Consider the following 24,019-nt stretch of genomic DNA (forward strand, 5'->3'; position numbering starts at 1 on the left):
GTGTCTTCTAAGATCAGAAAAGCAGAAGCTCTCAGGCTTCCTTAAAGCGTGGGCCTGGAAGTACACTTCTTGTCAGTTAAGGGAGCTGCAAGGTCAGGCCAGACTCAAAGGAACAGCACACACAGGGTATGAATGTGGGGAGCAGCCACTGGGGGGCGCTCTCCCACAAACAAAAACCACAAAGCAGTCATTTATCAAAAAGGGAGGCTTTTACAGTCTCAAACCTCACAGTCTTTTTCCAGGCCCAGTGATTACTTCCTACCTTCCTTTTCTTAAGAGGGGAGGGAGGTGCCAATCTGAAGGCAGAGTCCCTGACTGACTCCCCTGTGTACCTCAGCCTTAGCAAAGAACAGCATGGGCTCCCGACAGGCAGGCAGCATTTCACACACTGACAATGAGTCCTGAGTGCCAGCCAAGTTAATGTCCAAAATGCACCAATCCCTACCCAAGGTTTAATTAAAACGGACCCTAGACTGTACCACATAGGCACAGATGGAGGCGTATTTCTGGTATACTGGCCCTAACTGCCCAACAACGTCTGGTAATTGAGCATCTTATAAAGTCTAAATGTTTATTTAAAATCCTTAGAAAGACATCTAAGAAAGACTGTAAAATAGTTACTGTAAGAGATAGACAATGTAATTTATTTCCATAGAGGCAGGTCTAAAGTTGGATGTGAGAAATGAAAGGATATAATTTTTAAAAACTTTAAAAATGTTGGACAGGAGTGTAAAATTTATTGAAGAGCTAAGAACAAGTGAGAGAGGAAGGAGGCGAGCGAGCAGGTCCACAGGCGCAGGCCGGGGTGAAGGCAGACCCAGTGTTCCCTACAGATTGCAATGGCAAGTGATCCAGATCTCAGGTTAGGCTGTCAAGAAGTACTCCTGGCTAGTACACTATGTTTACTATTTATATAAAATGAATGTGTGTGTGCATATATATGTCTGCGCATGTGCGCGTGTGCACGCTCAGTAATGTTCAACTCTTTGCAAACCCCTGGACTGCAGCCCACCAGGCTCCTCTGTCCATGGGATTTCCCAGGAAGAATACTGGAGTGGGTTGCCGTTTCCTTCTCCAGGGGATCTTTCCAACCCCAGCATCAAACTCGCATCTCTTTTGTCTCCTGCACTGGCGAGAGGATTCTTTACCAACTTTGCCACCTGGGAAGCTGATGCTATGTTTATGTATATCTTTATTTATTTTAAAATTCTACACCTGGCCTACCATTGGTTAATATTTCAATATTTACTTATGTCAAGAGATTCGTCATTAACATACCAGATACAGAAAACCAGTCCCAAATCAAGAAGACTCTCCTTACCCCCAGTGGGATGGAGCTGCCTGCCCTGTCCAGTCTAAGCCTGCACGGGAACAGGGGGTGAGCAGCTCCACTGTCTTCCTGGCCGCTTCAACTGCATCTCCAGTGGCCCTGAAGTTGCAGTTTCTTTGGCGACAATCTTGGTGTACTGAAAGGTAAGTTAACTAGGAGACGCAATCCAAGCGCCCATAACCAGACATATCTAGCAGCTATGTGCCCCAACCACTGAGAGCAAGTGAGTGACTAAAGCCTGGGGGGAGCGCCTGCCATGGAGAACTCCCTCTTCATGCCGGGATCCTGTCTCACTGCCTGGCGCTCACATGAGCCAGGTAACAGTACTAGCCTGAACCTGTGTAATAAATAAAGCTTAATTTCTTGAACAAGACCATGGACTCTGGAGCCAGATTTCTTCAGTTCAAATGCCTGTGACTTACTAACTGTGTAACATTTAGCAAGTTACTTAACTTCTCTGTTCTTTAGTTTTTCATATGTAAACAGGAGATCATGCTTCCCTCCTCCTAAAACTGTAAAGATTAACACATGAGAAGTTAATAAAAGTAAGGCCTGAGATGCAGAAATTATAGGCTACATATATTACAACAGATATTCTAGCATGTTTTTCTAGCACCCATATGTAAGGCTGGACTCAATATCCCTCTCTAGAAAACACCACCCCACATCCTCTCTCCAGACTTACTGGGGAGAAGAATTAAATTGTCAAGAAACAACATTTGGTTCATCATCTCCACATTCACCTAATTACTGTCCAATGGCAAGAATCAAAAGACAATAAATGAGGTTTGTTTTAACCTATCTTCTCTTCAAACAAAAGACCAGCTCACTATTTTCATTAGCTTTACCAGCCATTTTAGGTTCCAATAATTTAGCCACTAACACAATAAATAAGGACTTCCCTGGTGGCTCAGATGGTAAAGCGTCTGTCTACAACGTGGGAGACCCGGATTCAATCCCTGGGTCGGGAAGATCCCCTAGAGAAGGAAATGGCACCCCACTCCAGTACTATTGCCTGGAAAATTCCATGGACAGAGGAGCCTGGTAGGGTACAGTCCATGAGGTCGCAAAGAGTCGGAAACGACTGAGCGACTTCACTTCACTTCACTTCACTTCACAATAAATAAACAAACCCATCTTCTAGTTGGTATTCAGAATACTGATCTCATTTGAATTAAGTCAATGTCATAAATGTAAAACTCCAAACAGTGGTAAACCTAACAACAGACTGTGGACTGTTTCATTCACATGAAACAGAGCAGCCTCTTTGGTAACCAAACACTTGTTTCTCAGGATACTTAGTTATTGAATCAAGCTCTGGATTACTGACAATAATTTTCATGATTCTGATAATCACCTCTAAAAATAACAATCACTTTTATGTGGAAGTTCAATTTCCAACTTGAGTTTAAATTAATCATTCTTAAATGTTGAGTTTAAAAACAAGGTAAGATGTTTTATAATGCAGAATACTTCTGACTATACATTCTACTTGCTTATTTATATCTCTCATAAATCTTCCAGGGCTCCCTAGGCTATATAGTCTAATGCACAAGTACAGTACCAAAGGTTTTCCATGCTAGTCATCACCAACGACTGCCACAGTCTACATCCCATAATTAAATAATTCTGGCTCCACAGTTAACTCTGCGCTTCCCTCTCATCTCTGCTTGTTAACATCCTGAAGTTATACTTCAGTTCAGTTCAGTTCAGTTCAGCCGCTCAGTCGTGTCTGACTCTTTGCAACCCCATGAACTGCAGCACACCAGGCCTCCCTGTCCATCACCAACTCCCGGAGTTCACTCAAACTCAGGTCCATCAAGTTGGTGATGCCATCCAGCCATCTCATCCTCCGTCGTCCCCTTCTCCTCCTGCCCTCAATCCCTCCCAGAATCACAGTCTTTTCCAATGAGTCAACTCTTCGCATGAGGTGGCCAAAGTATTGGAGTTTCAGCTTTAGCATCATTCCTTCCAAAGAACACCCAGGACTGATCTCTTTTAGAATGGGCTGGTTGGATCTCCTTGCAGTCCAAGGGACTCTCAAGAGTCTTCTCCAACACCACAGTTCAAAAGCATCAATTCTTCAGCGCTCAGCCTTCTTCACAGTCCAACTCTCACATCCATACATGACCACTGGAAAAACCATAGCCTTGACTAGACGGACCTTTGTTGGCAAAGTAATGTCTCTGCTTTTGAATATGCTATCTAGGTTGGTCATAACTTCCCTTCCAAGGAGTAAGTGTCTTTTAATTTCATGGCTGCAGTCACCATCTGCAGTGATTTTGGAGCCCAGAAAAATAAAGTCTGACACTGTTTCCCCATCTATTTCCCATGAAGTGATGGGACCAGATGCCATGCTCTTCGTTTTCTGAATGTTGAGCTTTAAGCCAACTTTTTCACTCTCCTCTTTCACTTTCATCAAGAGGCTTTTTAGTTCCTCTTCACTATCTGCCATAAGGGTGGTGTCATGTGCATATCTGAGGTTATTGATACTTCTCCTAGCAATCTTGATTCCAGCTTGTGCTTCTTCCAGTCCAGCGCTTCTCATGATGTACTCTGCATAGAAGTTAAATAAGCAGGGTGACAATATACAGCCTTGACGTACTCCTTTTCCTATTTGGAACCAGTCTGTTGTGCCATGTCCGGTTCTAACTGTTGCTTCTCAAGAGGCAGGTCAGGTGGTCTGGTATTCCCATCTCTTTCAGAATTTTCCAGTTTATCATGATCCACACAGTCAAAGGCTTAGGGACTACATTTAATTCCACCTGTAATTCTTTCTCCAGAAATAATTTTCCCTCACTCTTTTAAGTTCTTACAGTGTCCATCTACCTCTCTTATGTTAGTATGGTCTTTACTCTCTATCATTTGGAATAAATTTACTCTGTTTCTGCTGTTCAACTGTAAATCCCTGGAGAGTAATCAGGACCCTTATTTGATTCATCATCTTTCCTGCATAATGATTTCTCAATAAACACTTGTGCAATTAAAGTTTATTTTGCCCCAAATCAAATGGCGCTGGTCAACATAGTTTGTATTGATTTTCTTTGCTGCAGAAATCACTGCAACACATTAGATCTATATAAATACTATTATTTAGATTTATTACTTTGCCAACCACAAATCACTAAGCATTATCAGTAGTGGTTGAGATTATCTGGTACTACACCATTGATTGTAATTTTAATACAGCATCTACTTTAATGGTAAACAGCCCTACTTATTTAGACATCAACAACTCTGAAAATTAGTCAAGCAAAATATACAAGTAACTTCTTCAGGAGATGATACAGGGAAAATCACACATGCAGAGACACATGCAAGTGATACAGCATCTGAAATCATCCACTTACGTGCTTTTTAATCTCTGTATGCTCAAAGCTGAATTATATTCTTTGGGTGGGGGTGTGGGGATGGGTGGACAATAAAACAACTAACACAAGCAATGAAGCCCATTTATACGTTAAGTTTGAAACTGTTAACCCAGAAAATCTCAGACTGCATTGTCTGGCTTCAAATGTGGAGAATGGGATGGAGGATTTGAAAATGGATAAGAGGATATTACAAAGGACTGGTGAGGGATGACAATGGTCTAAGTTAAGGAGTGGCAATGTAATCCAGAGAGTGAGAAATAATTTATAAGTAGAAATAACAAAATGCGTGTCATTGCATTTCAAGAATCGACTGGGAAAGGTAAACGAAGAAGAAATTAATAGACAAAAATGATGTGCTAGTTTTAGGCATGGGCTCTTAGATACGTGTGCTGTCTGTCATTCACTGACAAAGGAGCACAGGGAAAGGTCCAGGTTTGCCCAGAAGAGTATGAAGTTCACTTACGGACACATACAAGATAAGATATAAGAAGTAAATATAAGAAGTCTGCAGGAGAGCGAGGTGGAGGTGGTGTGGTAGGCATTTAGCCTGATGAGAGAGAGGGAGAGATGGAGAGGACAGAAGGAGAGAGGGTGAGACAGAGGAACAGCTGTGCCGGCCCTGGTGTCAAACAGGCCCACGTGGCAGAGCCAGGGCCTCACCACGAGGGCTGACTGCCACAGCTGCCTGCTTTCCTCTGCCACCGTCTCGGGATATATACTAAGTGCCCCTGGCTTCCTGTAATTGTATGTCAATCCCTTGTTTTCATAAAAGTTCATTCTTTGGGCCATCTACTGAATTTCTGCCATTTTACTCCTGTGGGGGTGGGGGGAAATCCGTGAAGAGACGGGTTAAGCTCTGTTTATACTTCCTGTGTCCAACAGTACAGCTACGCAATTTTCAGTTGATTCAACCTGAAGGGCTTCACGGGGCCCAGGGCCAAAATAAACAGTACAATAATATTTAAGACACCTAAGCCAGTAATACACTGCTAAGCACTAAAATTGTTTTACCTTTTGGCTCAGCAATACACTTAAAAGACCTATTCTCTATCACCTCTCAAAAGGAAGCAGTGATAGGAAAAAAAAAAAAAAGATTGACACAGGAAGTATCCATTGCAGACTTCAATTTCTTAATGTACTACACTGTGACCAAAGCACATATAATGGTAGCATTTCTAGATTTTAAATGTAATGAGATTGCGGGGGAGGGGGGGTTGCTATATACAACCAAAGTTTTTAATTACTCATTTGACTCAGATTCTTTACTGTCTAAGCTACCAGGGAAGCCCATAATAAAAACAATAAACCTCTAAAAAAAAAATGAATAAATTCTTTCATGAGCCCCTATATATGTGTGGCTGTTTCTGAACTCTACTTAATAATTCTAAAGCTAAGGGGCTACTTTCTGGATCAATAATCAAGCATTTTAAAAGAGAATAAGGGGAAAGTCATAGCATAAGATTTGAAATTCCTTCACAATATTTTTTGAAAGCTATCATATTCACAAATATCAACTTTCCAATTCTCATGACACAGGGGTGAGTATCACAAGACCTCAAGGGCCCAGAGAAGACCTCTGAGGAAAGAACAAAAGGAGCCTGGGAAGAGACTCGTCTCTCCTTACAAGCGCACCTCCCTCCAGCCCACTGTGAGATGCAGGCGGTCAGGATGGGAGGGGCTGGCCTGGAAGGGGCCCTACGCTCAGTGAAGCAGAGGCCTGTGGGCCACAGGTCTTCCTAATAAGGCTCTCTGCTCCAGAGCGGCCCTTCCGCTTCCCCACAGGGCCCCAAGATTTAATGAATGCTACAAGGGGCAATGATCGTTGCCTTATCGCAGAAAAGGCAACTTTTAACACACCAATATGACTGTCAAATATTTACTACTCTACGAAAAATTTAAAGACAAGATGATTTCTATGAAATAGTCTTCCACCAGTAGCAGATTCCAGTAGCGGATTTTTAATTATCTGCAGTTCACTATAAGGGAAAAACAAACCTTAGCAAAGGAAGTTTCCTGAGCTTTATTTCAAACTCCAGAGGAAACATGCTTTTATATACACTTTTCTCTTCTCCCTCAAAGACTCTTAACTGAAGAACTTCTGTGAGATAGTAAATATATCAAATTAAAATATGCATATAATAGGAAAAGATTTAATGTAAGAACCCATATTAATATAAAGTTACTGAAAATATATGTAAGCATTAGAATGCTTTAAGAGATTAAACAATGATCAAATTAAGAAAATTAATAAATTTCATTTAAACCTGTAGAGTTTAAATCACTACAGTAAATCTTAAAAATCACAGTAATAGTACACAGGTATCTCCTAAATTAACAATCTGGGGCATGTTTTTCCCCCCAAATGGGAATGTGTTTTTTAACCTAATTATAAAAGTGACACCAAGTTATTATTAAAACATTATAGTATAGTAATATGTAAAGTGAAAGTGAAAGTCATTCAGTGGTATCCAACTCTTATGACCCCATGGACTCGATGGAATTCTCCAGGCCAGAATATTGGAGTAGACAGCCTTTCCCTTCTCCAGGGGATCTTCCCAACCCAGGGATCGAACCCAGGTCTCCCACATTGCCAGCTGAGCCACAAGGGGAGCCCAAGGATCTGGAGTAGGTAGCTTACCCCTTCTCCAGTGGATCTTCCCAACCCAGAAATTGAACCAGGGTCTCCTGCATTGCAGGCAGATTCTTTACCAACTGAGTTAATCAGGGAGCCCCTATGTAAAGTAGAAAACTTCTAAACAAGGGCTTCCCTTGTGGCTCAGATGGTAAAGAATCTGCCTGTAATGTAGGGAACCTGGGTTCGATCCCTGGGTCTGGAAGATCCCCTGGAGGAGGAAATGGCAATCCACTCCAGTGTTCATGCCTGGGGAATCCCACGGACAGAGGAGCCTGGCGGGCTATACAGTCCATGGGGTTGCAAAGAGTCAGACAGGACTGAGCGACTAACACTTTCATTTTCAAAGTAGAAAATAGCATAGAAGCCTACCCTCCAGAAAATAATTGCTCTTAAGATTTAAGTTATTTTTTTAAAATAAATGTTCAACTAGAATTTTATCTGTTTTACATGTTCCTTCTCCTTTTTTATTTTACAGTATAATGGAAATGGCAACATACTCCAGTATTCTTGCCTGAAAAATTCCATGGACAAGAAGAGCCTGCAAAGAGTCAGACACAACTCACAACTGAGCAACTGAGCACAAAATAAAGACAATCTTACCATAGCAGTAGAGCATGAATGTATAATGATATATAGAGATAAGATATAGCTTAATTTTATATAACAAGTGTTTTAAGACTTTACACATGGCGTTCCGACTCCTGATAAAGTTTAAAACAATTAAACACCTGGAGAGCCACCTCAGACTCTAAAGCGGTCCCCACTGGCCAACCCTATATATTAGTATATATTATACTAATATATACAGTGACGGGGGCAGTCCCTGTACACAGCTCCCGTTTCACTTTATTTATAAATCCTTAATGGAAACCTGCACATCATTTTGCAATTATGCGGCTTAGTCAAGGACGGGGCTGATGGTGTCTCAAACACCCTGTGCCTGTGTCCCTCTGTCATGGCCACCCCTCCATCTCCCGGTCTCACTTCTGACCCCTCCCCTGCCAGCTCCTTCACAGCCTTAGGGAAGGCTTCTGAGACTGTCACATGATCCTGTATCCTTCCAGAGCATCCCAACATTGAGCTCCTCACACTGTATTATACTCATTAGGTGATTCATCTCTATGCCTCACAAAACTTAGAACTTCTTGTGCAAAAAAGCAAATTTTAATCAGTTTGTTTTCCAGGCACAATTCCTGATTCAGAGAAGACCCTCCATAAATGTTATGTATATGAATAGATAGATGGGTTCAATGATGAAGAAACAGTTCATTAAAAAAAAAAATCAATGCAAAACCTAAACCACAAGGCATTCAAGGTCCTCATAGATAGTATGCCTTGTTCCAATGGAGATTTGGCACTTAGATTAATTCTTACATCTAGTCACTGTCCAGAACCAAGAGTTAGAGTTTACCCACAAGTAACATGGAGGAGAATTTCTACAGCTTAAAGTCTTAAAAAAAAAAAAAATCATGAAACAGTGTTTGAGTTTCATACATTACAATCTTGAACACATACTCAAGAGAGCAAATGTACTTTGGGTTTGAACACTTGAGGACTCATGTCCAATGCTGTGCCATTGAACGAGAGTTGAATAGGTTCATTAAGAGAAGAGAAATTATTCAGTTAATAGAATCGCATTAGATGGAGTTTCTCTGAACAGGTATTGTGCCCTCAATCCCACACCAAGCTGCCCGCCCGCTGCTACTCAAGAGGGGCGAGTACTGCCGGCTTCCTCCAGTTCAGCCTATTAACTGATACCAGCATCAAAGTTTTTTCTTAGAACTGATGTGAGTGCTATATTAGCCTCTACACAAGGCTGGCTTGAGATTCAAATGCTCAATTTGCTAAGCAGAAACATCCTTTTCTGCATTCTGAAAGCAGATTTTCAAGCAGCCTACTTCAGACATTATAAGGACTTGAAATGGACTCTGGTCTCTGTGAGACACAGCAATTATAATCTGTCTTCCCCTATTCTCCTCAAAGCTGACACTGAAACACAACATTAGAGGTTTATTCCATATACTTAGCTCAAACACTTTCTGTCACATAATTACTTATACACAGCAGAGTGTTAACTTCAGATTAAGCATCTGCTAGACTATGAACTCTTTAGAGGTGGGGACAGAGTCTCTGCACCTTTCCTCCTACTGCATATGGCGGATGCAGTGCACATCAAGCCTGGAAAATCAATTTATGAAAGTTTCCATAAGCCATGCTTTGCTTAGTAATTAGTATGTCTATAAAATGTTCATAACAGCTTTCTGTTTACTAAAATGTATATCCTCAGTTTTTGCAAGTAGAGCTAATTAAGTTCCTAATAGGCTGTCTATAGGTAAACAACTATAAACTCTTAAATGTGGAACAAAATACAAAAAGCAACCATCTAACGTCTATAGAATGCTCAAAATCAAAGGGATTTTATAGAAGGGAGGCAAGACTTGGAGGAAGGGAATGGCCTGGGTGAATTTACTGATTGTAGAGCTTTTTAGCTGAGTAGCAGAGTTTGAGGCAAACACAGTGCTGAAATCAACGGGAGGAATGCTAGAAATGACGGTTAGACTTGGGGAGCCCACTTTTTGTGTATAAAATCTGCCAATCATGTATGACAAAGATAAATGTAAAAGTCCAACTAAGAGGTAAACTAAGTTCTGCATTCCCATCCAACAGTCTGCAGTCTGAATCCAAAAATATCAACCTTCCTCCAAGAAAGAGAACAGAATCCAGTTTCCACAGTGTAGTACAATGTTACAGTATACAATCCAAACGTATATGATATTTGATTCATATATAAACATATATATTTGAAACATTTTCATACCACCAAACTGCAGGCCCAGATAGCTTCACTAGTAAATTCTAATAATAAAGAAAATACAGCACCAAAATGACATATACTCTTTAGAGGGAAAAAGGAGGGGACACTTCTTCACTCACTATATAATTCTATATATATACATATCAGTCTATGTGTACTTTTTATTATAAATATATATTTATGTATACATATATATTTACATAAATTTATATAATATTTTATATAAGTGTATATAGGTTATAGGCCACTATCACTCAGGAATACAGAAGCATTTGAATACAACAATGTATAAAAAGGATAATATATCATTAAGTAGACTTTAATTCAGAAATGCAAAATTGGTTTAATTTATTAACACTATATTAACAGTACAAAGGAGAAAAATCCTGTGCTCATTTCAGTAGATGCAGAAAGGATATTCAACAAAAGTCAGCATCCAGTCAGAATCAAATAGTCAACAAAGCTAAAGTAGAATAAAACTTCAAATTCCCATAGCTGTTACCACGCTTACTGGTAAAATAATGAATGTTTTCCACATTGATGTGAACAAGAGAAAAATGCCTAATCTCACCACTTGTATTCAAGCATTATACTAGGGATACTAGCCAAAATAATAATACAAGATAACAATAAACATAAAAATTGGAAAGAAAGAAGTAAACTGTTTATGCAGATAATGATTATGTACATAGCATATTCTGAAAATTCTATAAAACAATTACGAGAACAAGTGAATTTTAGCAAGGTAGCAGAATACAAGGTCAATATACAAAAGTTTCTATTAGAGGCAAAAAATTGGAAGAGAATATTTCAAAATATTCATTTTACAAGTGTTCAAAAGACATAAAATACTTTTAGAAGTAAGTTTAATAAGACAAGACCTTTCCCTTAAAAGTGATGGAAATTAAATTGAAAGATACATCGTATTCAAGGAAGGGAAGACTGAATATTATTAAGATGTCAGAGCTCCCTAAATGGATCATCAGAATCAATGCAACTGCATCATAATCCCAGCAGAATGTTCTGCAAAACTAATTCTTAAATTTATATAGAGTTGCAAAGGATATACATCCAAACAATCCTGGAAAAGGACAAAGCTGAAGGGACTGTATTACCTAACTTCACGTCTTACTATAAAAAGCTGCAATGATGAAGACTGTATGGTACTGGCATAATGATCCATAAATAGATCAATGAAACAAATCAGAAAGTATAGAAATAGATCCTCACTTAACACAGTCACCCAATTTCCAACACAGGTACCAACACAATCAGTGGGAGGAAAATATCTTTCAACAAATACCATTGAAAAAACTAGATATCCATATGAAGAAAAAATGAACTGACTGTCTATCTCATACTGTACACAAAAACTAATTTGAGATGTATCACAGACATAAAAGTAAAACCTATAATGTTAAAGCTTTTAGAGGAAATGGAAAAAATAAACTTATAAAGGATTCTAACATTTCCTTGAGGTTGGCAAAAATTTCTTAGTTGACAGAAGGTAAAATCATAAAAAAAAACTTGATCCATTACATGTCATCAAAATTAAAAATGTATCCCAAAACTCCATTTAGAAAATAATAGGCAAGCTTCATACTGAGTCAAATATTCACAAAACATATCCACCAAAAGATATGATCCAGGAAATATGTCTTTAAAAAAGCTCCTATGACTCAATGATAAGAAGACACACAGCCCAGAGAGCAGAAAAAGATCTCAAAAGAAACTTCAAATTTGAAGATATATAAATGACCAATAAATGCACACCAGATAATTAATCATCAGGGAAATACAAATTAATACCACATGAAAATACCAATACCCTATCAGAATAGCTGAAATTAAAGAGATTGACAATATCAAATAAGAGTTTAGATATGGAATAACCATAACTTTGCATGTGTTATTCTAGAAATGTCACAAATACAACCACTTAGGAGGAAAAAATTATGGCAATTTATTATAAAACTAAATCCACAGCAATTTAAATCTTAAGTATTTACTAAAAATAAATGAAAACATATGGTCACAGAATGACTTGTATGAAATGTTCACAGCAATTTAATTATAACTCAAAACTGAAAACTACCCAGGCAATGGATAAACTGTAGTATATTCAGGTAATGGATTATTGTTCTGCAATCAAAAGAAATTAACTACTAATGTATACAACAGTATGCATAAATCATGTACAAAGACATATAAAGAAAAAAGAAAGCAGAGAAAAAAGCATCAATTTAGGCCAAATCTAAGATGATCAAGATTTTATAATTAGATAGGATTTAAAAGTACTTATTGTAACTGTGCTCAATGTCATAAAAATCAAACTTCTTTCTAGAATAGATAATTAGAGAATTTTTTGAATATTTATGTGCCAAGCCCGATGCAAAGCATTTAACGTGGATAATTTTATTTAATTCGTATCCACCAAACTTATCTTACAAATGAAAAACTACAACAGGAAAAAGTTGAACCGTCTGTCTGAAGTCTGAAATATAACTCAGAAGAATAATTTTTAAGGCTTCATAACGCACACACCAAAGTCAAACAAAAAGGATAGAATCACTAAGTTTTTAATTAATTTTAAAAGTATGCATGTTGGGATATTCTGCAAAGGGAAAACATCTCAAGAAGACACTAAACAGAATGTAAATTAAACAAGCGCTCCCTTGTGATAAAGATTAACACGCCAGCTGTGCGCACCTGTCTTACCTTAGGAAACTGTTTTACAGGAATTAACACTTTCTGTCCCAGCTTCATGTTCTTATTAATCACCACATCAATGTACTTTTCTTCATCCTTGCCTTCTCCTTTTTGAAACTTCTCTATTTCTGTGGAGGAAAAACAGAAAACCAGGAAGTGTCAGACTCGGAACTTCAGAGACTGGGGGTCCTTCTTAGCTCTACGGTGGCAAGAAACCAAATACAGAATGTGGACTTCAGATGCCTACAGCTTGCTCAGGTAATGACGTGTTCCCGTTTTACTGATGATTCTTCACCAGTAAGTGGGGAAACACACACATGTACACACATACATGTGCTCCAAAGTCAAGTCTCAACGACCCAAGCTCATGGAAGGGAACAATACACTAGCTACAAACACTAAAACAGACTCTTTGAGGTCCTCTGGAATTCTCAAAAAAGGCTGATTAAACAGCAAAGAAAAGCCAGAAAGCATTCTCGGTTTAGCATTACCAAGTACTGAAAGTCCGTTCTACCAGCCCTGCCTGGGTCTCCAAGGTGGTTCCCACCAAGAAGGATTCTCTAAGGGGGCATTAAAAGCCCTAGACAGCCTTGTGACAGTCACCTCCCCAACAAAATCTTCCCACCTCACAGGTGATGAGCCCAACCACAAGCTCGTGGCTTTGTTAGTGCTCTTTTCTCTACTGGTGACGTATTTTGATGATTTCCATTTCACACATCGCCTTCAAGAGTCAACCATATTAAATACTACTTGTTATGCAACTGGCACTTTCCTTGATGGGGCAGCAGCATCAGTCACTCCCACCACGGCACTCACAAAGTACTTCATGCACAATTCTATTATCATTCCCAGCTCAGGCCTGCAGCTTCTGAGCAAAGCTTCTAAGAATAAAGATAATTACTAAATCTCCAAATACATTGATTATTTTGTTTGCTTTCTTGTATTATATTACGCTTTGCTTCTGTAAAACTGATCATTCTATATAGAATCTGCATGGGAACAAGATGCATTGAACAGAAGTATGTGAAATATAAACATTTATGTAGATAATTCTTGCCATTGTTGTTGGAAAAAACCTTTCGAGAGTACTTTTAATTTTGACATTTTTCTATAAAAAAAATTTACAATTAAAAGAAAGTTTCTCCTATATCCATACTCCAGAGGTAATAATATACCATGTTATATACTCTTATTTTCCATAAATAAGAGTGTCTGTGCATGCAGACACAAAATATATTTGAAAATTGTAAAACTAATGGTGGATATGATCTAAATTAGTTTGGTTTTCCTCAGTAAAAAGCAATAAGTCACATGACATTTGCTCCATCGAGTACAACAATTCATGAGTTCAGCTTTAATTAGTACAGGAAAATAATTTCTACATTTTACTTTTATTTGTCCATTAATGCTATAATTGAGAATACCTTTAGCGAGTTAGAAGATTTAACAAAATTAGGTTCACTGAAACTTCCTAGAAAACAGAAGTTTTAATGTATAATACATCAGTCAAAATAGATTTAACTACCTATTTTCTTTTTATATAACAAAGGCTTTTTAATAATTGTTGAGCACTGATAGGCACAATTTAATATTTAATTCCTTAATCAGCCTTCAAAATGTTACTCCTTGTATCAGTGATGTTTATCATTTGAAGCAACATGGAAAGTCATGTTAGGTTAAAGTTAAAGTTAAAAAATCACAAAGACTTATGCATTTTACTATATATTAAAGTTTGAGATATCCCTATGATTTTTAAGAGGGAAATAAAAATTAAAAGAAAAGTAACTACTTTCCTCTCCAGATAGTCAACTTTACAAATCTTATCTTGCTAAAATACCTTGTTGCTACCTTAAGTAAGCTTTGAAATATGCTGAAATACTTCACTGTTTAAGATTTTAGAAAAAAAATGTAAGGCCTGATGCCATGTTGAAGCATGTAGGTGTGCTAGACCTCACATGCCACACGGCACCTGAAACAGCCCTGCCCCTGTCACGGGCGTCACGCAGGTCTGGTTTACACCTCGGCTCTTCTACTTTTCTCAGGTCCCCGTGGCTCCCAGTGGTAAAATTCAGAACTGGCCAAACTTCCATTTTTTTAGGCGCCGTTCAGTCAACAGTTTGGCATTTTCTACTTGACTGAAGATCGTAAGTAGGTTTATGTGTTCAGGATGTCCAATAAAGTACAATGCAAAATAATGGGAAGCAACAAGATGACTTATGAAATCTTGAAATTGTCCGTAAATGGGAGTTTCAAACACTCAAACTCATACTACCACCCTCCTGGGCTTCCCTAGGTCAGGAAGGGACTGGATAGCTACCAAGGTGGCTTTAACCTTTCAGTAAATTGAAGCATATGAAGGCAAACCACAGAAAATCCAGCCAGATGCTCAAGGTCGAACACATAGGGGATTTGACTTTCACTAATCCCCAGATTACATTCGTTACATACAGTTTAATGTACCAATGCCATCTCCCAGCTCAGAAATAATAAGCAAAAGTGTGATTAGGTTTTAGATGATGTAGAGGATTAAAATGCTATGTTTTCAAACCATGGACACCAAATTTCTGTCAACTGGGAAAGCTAGTGTCAGTTATGACTTTTTTGGCTTTTTTTTTTTTTTTTCTGTTTCTGTCTTGGTTCGGTATGCAGCTTCCTAAGCAATGACCACTTACCCTACCAAATATGCTAAAATCCACGAATCCTTTAAGACACAGCCAAATACTCTTTGAATTAAATAAGCTAAATTTTCAATATAAAAAAATTTGGTAATGTAAATTTTCATTAAAACTGCTTAAATTCTCTCACAGAATCAAGCACATCAAAACTGACATTTTCCTTTGTCCCAGCAACTCCATTTTTACAAATTTACCCTAAAGATATATGTGGATAGATATAAAATATGATACACAAATTTATCCATTTAAAGCACTGTGTTTAATAGTAGAACACTGGAAATCATCTAAATATCTAGAATTAAGAGCTTGGTTACATAATCAAGGGCACAGCCAGTGAGACAACATAAGTTACTTTACAACATCAGGAAAACTCATGTTCTGATGAGAAAAAGTCTCCACCAAATACACTGTTTGTACACATAGACACACAAACACAAGTCACAGTGTAAAGCAATGTAAGACTATATGTTCATATTCACTTGTATATCCACAGAAAAGAGCTCCATTCTTACATATAAGAAATGAGTAACTGATTGTCAAGGGAGAAATGCAATGGATAAGAAACAGGAATAGAGACTTCTCACTATATTTCTCTTTTACACTGTTTGAAAAGTTTGAATCATGAATATTTTACCCTTTAAATTTGCATAAATTTAAAATTTTAAATACTTTTGTAGAATTTTTTTAAAATACCAAAACAGAATAAAATATGAATGTATACAGGGATGATCATGTTTCTATTTTGCATCTTGGCTGAAAATCCAGAGTTTGACTCTCCTTTGATCATTCATTTAAATCCTTCACTAAAATACTCTTTCACTGAAGCTGTGATAAGGATATACCTGGGCTGCTCGTCTCACTTGAAGTAACACACGCGTTTCTGGAAACTACATGTACAGTATTTCACTTTGAGAATCCAAATGCAGTGGGGTTCACATGGTGAGGGTGAGAGGAACAGGGATCCACCCCAATCAGGCGTCTGTCCACAACACTGACTGAATTCTGACACACGGAGCAAGTGCACGGGGTGCTGGGGACAGGACACACAGTCTGTGGGGCCACACAGACAAGCGCAGTGTGCACAGGGCTGAGAAGAGGGGCTGACGGCTCCGGAGCCTGGAATAGTGTCCAAAAAGCTAGTGAACGTGAGCTGAGTTCCTAGAGGATAAGGAACGGAGGCTGCTAGGCAAAGAGCTGATGAGTGCTTCAGTGAAGTGAAGGAACCCTGGGTTACACCAGTTCCCCTTCCCTCATCTGACTGAACAGCTGACACATGGAGATTTACTTTTTTTGGTTTCCTTTTCTCCTTTAACAGTACAAAAGGGAACGAGTCACACAAGTAGTGGTGACAGAATCCTGTCACCACAGAGCCAGTTAGTGAACAAGCCGAGACATGAACTCAATTTCCTCACCCCACAGCCTGGGTCGCTGCAGAAAGAAGCAGGGTGACAACAGGGGCAGTTCTCCGTGGCCAACACAGAGAAGAAAGGAGGACAAAGGCATGAAAAGGCAGGCCGGGTTCTAAACATCTGCCCAGATCAGATCCTAAGGGTTCAGTAACAACAGGGGGATGCGGAAAGCAATCCACTGAGGAGAGACGCCCTCCTGGAAAGGCGGACCTGAGCAGAAATGGAATGGATGCAATGTGGGGAGAGAGGGCAGATGACATCACAGCTGGAAGATAAGACAGTCTGTCCCACGAACAACCAGGGAGGGCAGAACTAGAAGGGCTGATTTCTATTTGAAGTGGAGGGAGAGCCATCAGAGGAGGCATCAAGCCCTCGGGACACCCCACCAGGGTAAACCACAGGCGCCTGCCTTGCGCTCCTCTCCACTCTAGCAACCAGCCCTTCTTGGCTTCTGAAGCACCTGCTCACTGAGGCTAGAGCTTCTGCACTTGTCTCCCAAGACAGGAACATCTCTGAGGACTTTCCCCCTACAACAGCCTTCTCTTTGGTGCCTCTGCTACATTCCACTTCCTAGAGAGGCTCTTTTTGAATTCCCAGACTACTTAACCAAAACAAAGTAGCATTTTCACCACAGATATAACTTCCTATTTAAAGTCTGTCTTCAACAGACTATCAGTCCCCACCCCCGGCCACCCACCCTTAACTCCTTTTATGATCCTGACAATATATTGGGAAGGTTAAAGCATCGTTCACATTTTGCACATAAGGAAAATTAGAAAATATATTTCTAAAAGTCATACAATTAGCAAGGAACATACCATGACTCAAACCTCAGGTCTCCAAGGTGGAGACACTTTCCCAACCCAGTCTATCAACAGGTCCTTAGAATATTTTGTGTAGCTAACAACCCAGTAAAGCCTATGGTACATAGTGCTTCTATAAAGGAAACAAATATTCTTTACAAAACAAGTCCATGAGAGAATGCACTAATGAACCAATGAATTCCTGTGCTGAGCCCACATGGAATCCATCCTTTAAGATCAGAAACTGTGAGTTAGAAACCCTGATACCCTGCAACGCTGTTTATTCCCAGAGCCTCTGTTCTTTCCTGGGTGAATGATCCAAGGAACTGTATTCCATGAATAAACAGATGGCATTCAAAGTAGATAATCTGTAGAGAATTTAATTAAGAACCTATGTATAAAGATGTGAATATCCTAAAACAATAGCAACAACGAATGGTGTGGTACTCTGAGGTTAGGAAGGAAGTATGGCTGCCCCAAAGCTGGGAAGCAGGAAGGGGCAAGGAAGAAAGGAGACTGTGTGGAGGGCAGCCTGGCAAGGGTTATAATGTCCTCCGAGGGAAGCAGCCAGCCTGTGCTGACCTAACAGGGAGGAAGCTAAAGCGCACACACTGGGACCTCGCTTCCTTCTGCAGATCTGCCTCTGGTGGCTCCGCAGGGAGGGACCAACCCAAGCAGAAGCCAGAGGTAAGAGTGTCTGCTGACGCATCCCTCAGCCCCCAGGCACAGAGCAAAGGAGGTGGGACAAGAGGCAGCAATCCAGTCCCCACCTTGGCTAAACTGAAGGAAGCTTTAAACAGAGCATCTGATGCCTCCTGTACATACAGAAGTTCCCATTTGTGCTGATCACATAAAACATTACACAGCAAAGTACTGAAAAGTAATGAAAACCATTTTGAAAGTGAAAGTCCCTCAGTCATGTCCGACTCTTTGCTATCCTACGGACTATAGAGTCCATGGAATTCTCCAGGCCAGAATACTGAAGTGGGTTTTCTTTCCTTTCTCCAGGGGACCTTCCCAACCCAAGTCTCCTACATTGCAGGCAGATTCTTTACCAGTTGAGCCATAAGGCAAGCCCAAGAATACCGGAGTGGATAACCTAGTCCTTCTTCAGGAATCAAAGGAATCGAACCAGGGTCTCCAGCATTGCAGGCAGATTCTTTACCAACTGAGTTATCAGGGAAGCTCATTTCAGAGATCACTTATTATAACAGTACTAGGTAAATAATAATTGTTATGACTTTGTTTGCAAGGATTCACCAAGTTAAGGGCTGTGCATTTGATGTGAAGTCTCTCTTTATTCTAATGCACCTATCTATGATAGATCCCCTTCGCTTTACAGAATAAGACCCTGAGGATTCCAATGGGTAAGAAGCTTGCCAAGGGCTGGACAGTTCATAATCTCTTTAGAGGGATTCACACTAAAGTTTAGTTAACTTGAAAGCCTATCTCATTAGCTGTTTAAAAGTTATTTAATAAACGTTCACCAAAGGTTCAGGAAAGAGTAAATAATATGTTAGCCTGCACAATAGTTCTAGGGTAAACAGTAATATGGTCAAACCCTCCCCCCAGCCCCCTTGCCCAAGGACCTTAACTCTGTACAAACTTATTAAAGGACAGGGCTTAGCCTGGATCTATAAGGAAACATGAAGTCCGTATAAACAGAATGATAATACCTACATGCTCAACATTCAGAAATCTATTTCAAAGTAATATAAGAACCTAGCTGGAGGATTTAAAATGATCTTAAAATATATATAGTGTTCAAAGCCAATGTAAATTCTATCTGACAGATTACTAAAACATTACTGTGGCTGTTGGTCTAAAAAGATATCTTTTAACCTCCAACATGACAGATATTTTCACAAAGGAATTATTTTATTTAAGCAATCCAAACCTAACAGAACACCTATTAGACCCAAACCAGAATTGAATACACTAAAACCTGCCCAGACGAGATTGATTCAAACAGCTCAAGATCTTGCAAATAATCTTCCATAAACAAGAAATAAATGGCACAGCAGAATAGAGATGCATATCACTCTCTAATAAGAACGAATGAGCTCATCACAAATAAACAAAAATAAGCCATCCAGGGAGCAAAAAATAGTCAATACTCTAAATATTAAAATGCTTGGAAGTAAACTTACAAAGACAGAGCTAGTATTTGTACACAAAGTATTCTTTTTTTTTTTTAATTTTATTTTATTTTTAAACTTTACATAACTGTATTAGTTTTGCCAAATATCAAAATGAATCCACCACAGGTATACATGTGTTCCCCATCCTGAACCCTCCTCCCTCCTCCCTCCCCATTCCATCCCTCTGGGTCGTCCCAGTGCACCAGCCCCAAGCATCCAGTATCGTGCATCGAACCTGGACTGGCAACTCGTTCCATACTTGATATTTTACATGTTTCAATGCCATTCTCCCAAATCTTCCCACCCTCTCCCTCTCTCACAAAGTATTCTTAAATATATACACACTGCATAAGATTAAAGCACACACACAAGGAAATTCCTCCAGGAAGGAAGAAGACTGACTTGGGGGAGGGGGGCAGGAGAGGGAGAAAAGACAGCTGACCCCTAAACAAGGAGGGGGTCAAGGGCGCTGATCCTCCACCCAGTCCAAAACTCCGGGTATAGCTTATGGTTGGCCCTCCATACCCATGGTTCCTCTGTATCCATGGTTCAGCATCTGTGGATTCAACCATATTTTCTATTTTTAAAAACTCTGCATATAAGTGGACCTGCACAGACCAAACCCACATTATTCAAGAGTTGGTTGTAATTCTACCCATCACAGGTAATTAACAAAAATATAACAATAACACTGATAGCTGGAATTTATTTACTGACAGTCCTGTCCAGGTATTTAATCCTTGTAACAATGTAGCAGAATATCGGTAATAATTTTACAGAAAAGAAACAGCTACTTAACAGATATCTAGTGATGTGGCTAAGATTCCACAGCAAACCCAGATCTAGGATTCCAATGCTAGTGTATTCTGACCTAAAGCCTCCAGTTTCTTGGTATTACTGAAGTAAAGGGATCTTGACTTTGAGAAAAAATTATTTGGCTTATTATTTAGTTTTGAGGGAAATTAACAAAGTTATTTCAAGTATCAAAAGACATGATGCTTATCAAAGTGATCTGAAAACTGTAACACATAATGCAAATACAGGTTATTATTGTCTACTTAATACAAAGCTTAAATTGTGGTAACTGATTTACATGTATCTCATTGTAGAATGGATTTCAAGAATTTGTGAAACCTATATGATTCTAGAAATTAAAATGCAGATAACTAAAAAATTCTGAGTGCTACTCCGAATTATCATTACATATTTTATCAAATTATTTTCAAGAGAAAAAATGCTTCCATGGTACTGACCTTTTATCTTTCCCTTAAATATAGTGCAATCATTCACCAAACAAAAGGCATCATGGCAGAAAAAAGAAAAATACAAAGATAAGACATGATGATCACTGGATGCGCCAGTGAAATGCAAATTTATCATCTAAACAAGGGGAAACACTCAACGACCTTCAGAAATGAGGAAGTTACTGGATTTGGGTACTAAAGTCTAACAATTTTCAAAATAAACTTCTAAGTGTAATGTGTTTTTTTGTTTAAATCATTTTAAAACAATAAAGATCAAGGGATGAAAATCAGAGATGAAATGTCCCCTAAAACTCGTAGAAGGAATCTAACAATTTGCACAATTACTATTTCCAGACACCATGCTGGAGGCTCTGCACATGAAGCCCACACAATTCTCAGCATGCTGGGACAGGAATGAACATCCCCTAGTACCTAGGACGTGGCAGACCTGAAGTTTGATTGCAGGACTGTCGGACTCTCAAAGGAGTTGCCTCTTCTCCGAATTACCACACAACTGGCTTCTGTGAAATAAAACTCATATTTTGTGGCAAGATAAGAAAAATGTAAACATAAAGATTTTTCTCTGCCCTTTGGCCCCCTCTGCCCCCCTTCTGTGCAGTGTGCACCTGCACCGTGCATCCACCAAACCTCCCTCCGGCAGAAATACCCGCTCAGCCGTAAAAGCAACATTCTAGCTTCCACAAGACAACTCCTCAAAAAGATAACCTTCCTTCTTAATCTTGTAAAGGGCCACACTGACCCATGGCCCACTACCTGCTTTGTAAGCTTAGATCTGGACTGTGTAAACTGTCAATAATACATCATTTAATACGTAGCCCTCTGTCTCAAAAACGTATACAACTATGCTCTGGCCTCTAACAGGCAGAACAGTTCCCAGAGCTTTCCAAGAGGCTATTCTCAGATTATAATCCACAATTTAGCTCAAATAAAATTTTAGATCGACTGATCGATTTTTGCTGACACTTCAAAACCTCCTAAACCAACAGATAACAGATTAAATTCCACCTCCAACATATGAACAGAATTTTACAGGAGTCAGTCAACTGTACTCATTGAATGTCCACTGTTTACTGAGTGAGAAACACAACAGAAGCAACAGAGAAGATCAAGACATGAAAGTGTAACAGCCCGTATCAATTCCAGCATGCTTCTACACACAGTGTGGAGAAAGTAATCACTCAGGGCTCGGGGGCCCATGGTTTTATCAGCCCTAAGTTAATATCGGCTAATTTCTATTCACTCACTTTCATCTGGTAGTAAGAAAAGTTCTGAAATAAGTTTTTATTGAAACCGGGTGCAAAGAAATGTCTCAGTTTCTACTTAAATCACCCAAAAAAGGCAGAAAAATGAACTCAAATGACAGAGAAAAAAGAAGCTAGGCGTTCTGGCCATCCCAAATAGACCAATCCCTTGGCTCTTCCAAATGATCCAGGATTACTCCTAATATATCCCAACACATTTGTCAAATGAAGATTCAGTAAACCCCCAGACTAAGTGAAGACAACAATACATTAGGTTAATTCAAGTTAATAATGACTCAAGTCAATAACTATTGGGAAGAGGAATGGGAATAACTACTAAAGATTGGGAAAAAAAGGAAAATCTACTTTTTAGTTACACCTGCCTAAGGGTTAAACCACATTTCTCACTTTTAATTGCAAACATCATTAAGTATACTGCAAAAGACCAGCTATCTTAAACAATTATCAGGCTCCAGAGGTCACCAATTAGAACCCTGCAAGGATTTGAATTAAAAAAAGGTTTTATGATTAGGTGAAGTAATGATCCAAGAAAGAGATTAGTTCTGTTCAAACTGCACTCATTATAAAACCCATTTCCTTTGTGTGAAGATTCAATGTCTTTCTCATTTATCCCGCTGGCATTATCACACTTTGAGATAGAAATATGACTATACTAATGATATTCTATAACAACCATATAATACAAGCATTTTGCTCTCTATTACTTTCATATCTAATAAGATTACCAATGAATATTTTCTATTGGTTAAATGTACAATAATACAAACTCTGTAGGTGCGACAGACTGTGCAAAATAAATTCAAAGCAGGATACAATCATGCTTTGGCTATACATTTTTAGGTTAGTTTCAGAATCATAACTGGTCCTCTTTATGCAGCAGAGAGAATAATCAGAGGGAAATAATCCTTAAGACATTAAATCATGTTTTCATATAACAATTATTTACAGGTTCACTTTTATAAAAGTAATTCTAAAAATAAATAGCATGATCAGAATTGCAATCAGATCCCCAGGAACATCAACTCTGATGATGTTTGAAGCCATATTGACAAAATCATGAGAGCTATGCTAGAATAATGAACATCACTAAAAAAGAAAAAAAAAAATGCAGCTTAATATGAGTTTAAAACATACAAGGTGCCTCAAATATTATATTTCCCTCATAACTCAATGTTGTTCTAAGGTACCTAGAAACTGCCAAACAAGCATAAAACACTTTTTAAAAACAAAATACAATTACAGAAGGAACATTTTTTGTCCCTCATATTTAGTCATCATGGAAAGTTACGGCACTGGCAAACAGCCCAGCAGTGCACACTAACAGCCACAGGCTCCGAGGACAGGCAACGTCTACAGACACCTGCAAGTGCTGAAAACGAGGACGCCTTCCCACATCGATTTCAAGTCAGGGTGTGTTATCCGTACTAGGTCATTCTCCAGTCGTATTTTATTTTCCTTCTCCTTATGAGTCAGATGCTGTCTCTTCACAGAGGACATTCCCACTGGAGGTTTTCTCAAAGGGATTTGTCAAGTTAGGTACAGATCTTCACATTTGAGACCAAGCTGTACATTAAAATCATTTAGGAACTTATAGAAAAATAACT

General features: G+C 38.9%; 1 protein-coding gene across 1 annotated transcript in view; it reads right to left on the reverse strand.

Annotated features, from left to right (window-relative positions):
* The window catches only part of KHDRBS3 (KH RNA binding domain containing, signal transduction associated 3), a 145,940-nt gene that overhangs the window by 78,874 nt on the left and 43,047 nt on the right, over nucleotides 1-24,019 (reverse strand). Inside the window, exon 2 of the mRNA XM_055545716.1 lies at nucleotides 12,870-12,988. Within this exon, the coding sequence (XP_055401691.1) occupies nucleotides 12,870-12,988 (119 nt within the window). The remainder of the gene's footprint in view (nucleotides 1-12,869; nucleotides 12,989-24,019) is intronic.

This window comes from Bubalus kerabau, chromosome 14 (genome assembly GCF_029407905.1).
Source record: "Bubalus kerabau isolate K-KA32 ecotype Philippines breed swamp buffalo chromosome 14, PCC_UOA_SB_1v2, whole genome shotgun sequence".
Taxonomy (NCBI): domain Eukaryota; kingdom Metazoa; phylum Chordata; class Mammalia; order Artiodactyla; family Bovidae; genus Bubalus; species Bubalus kerabau.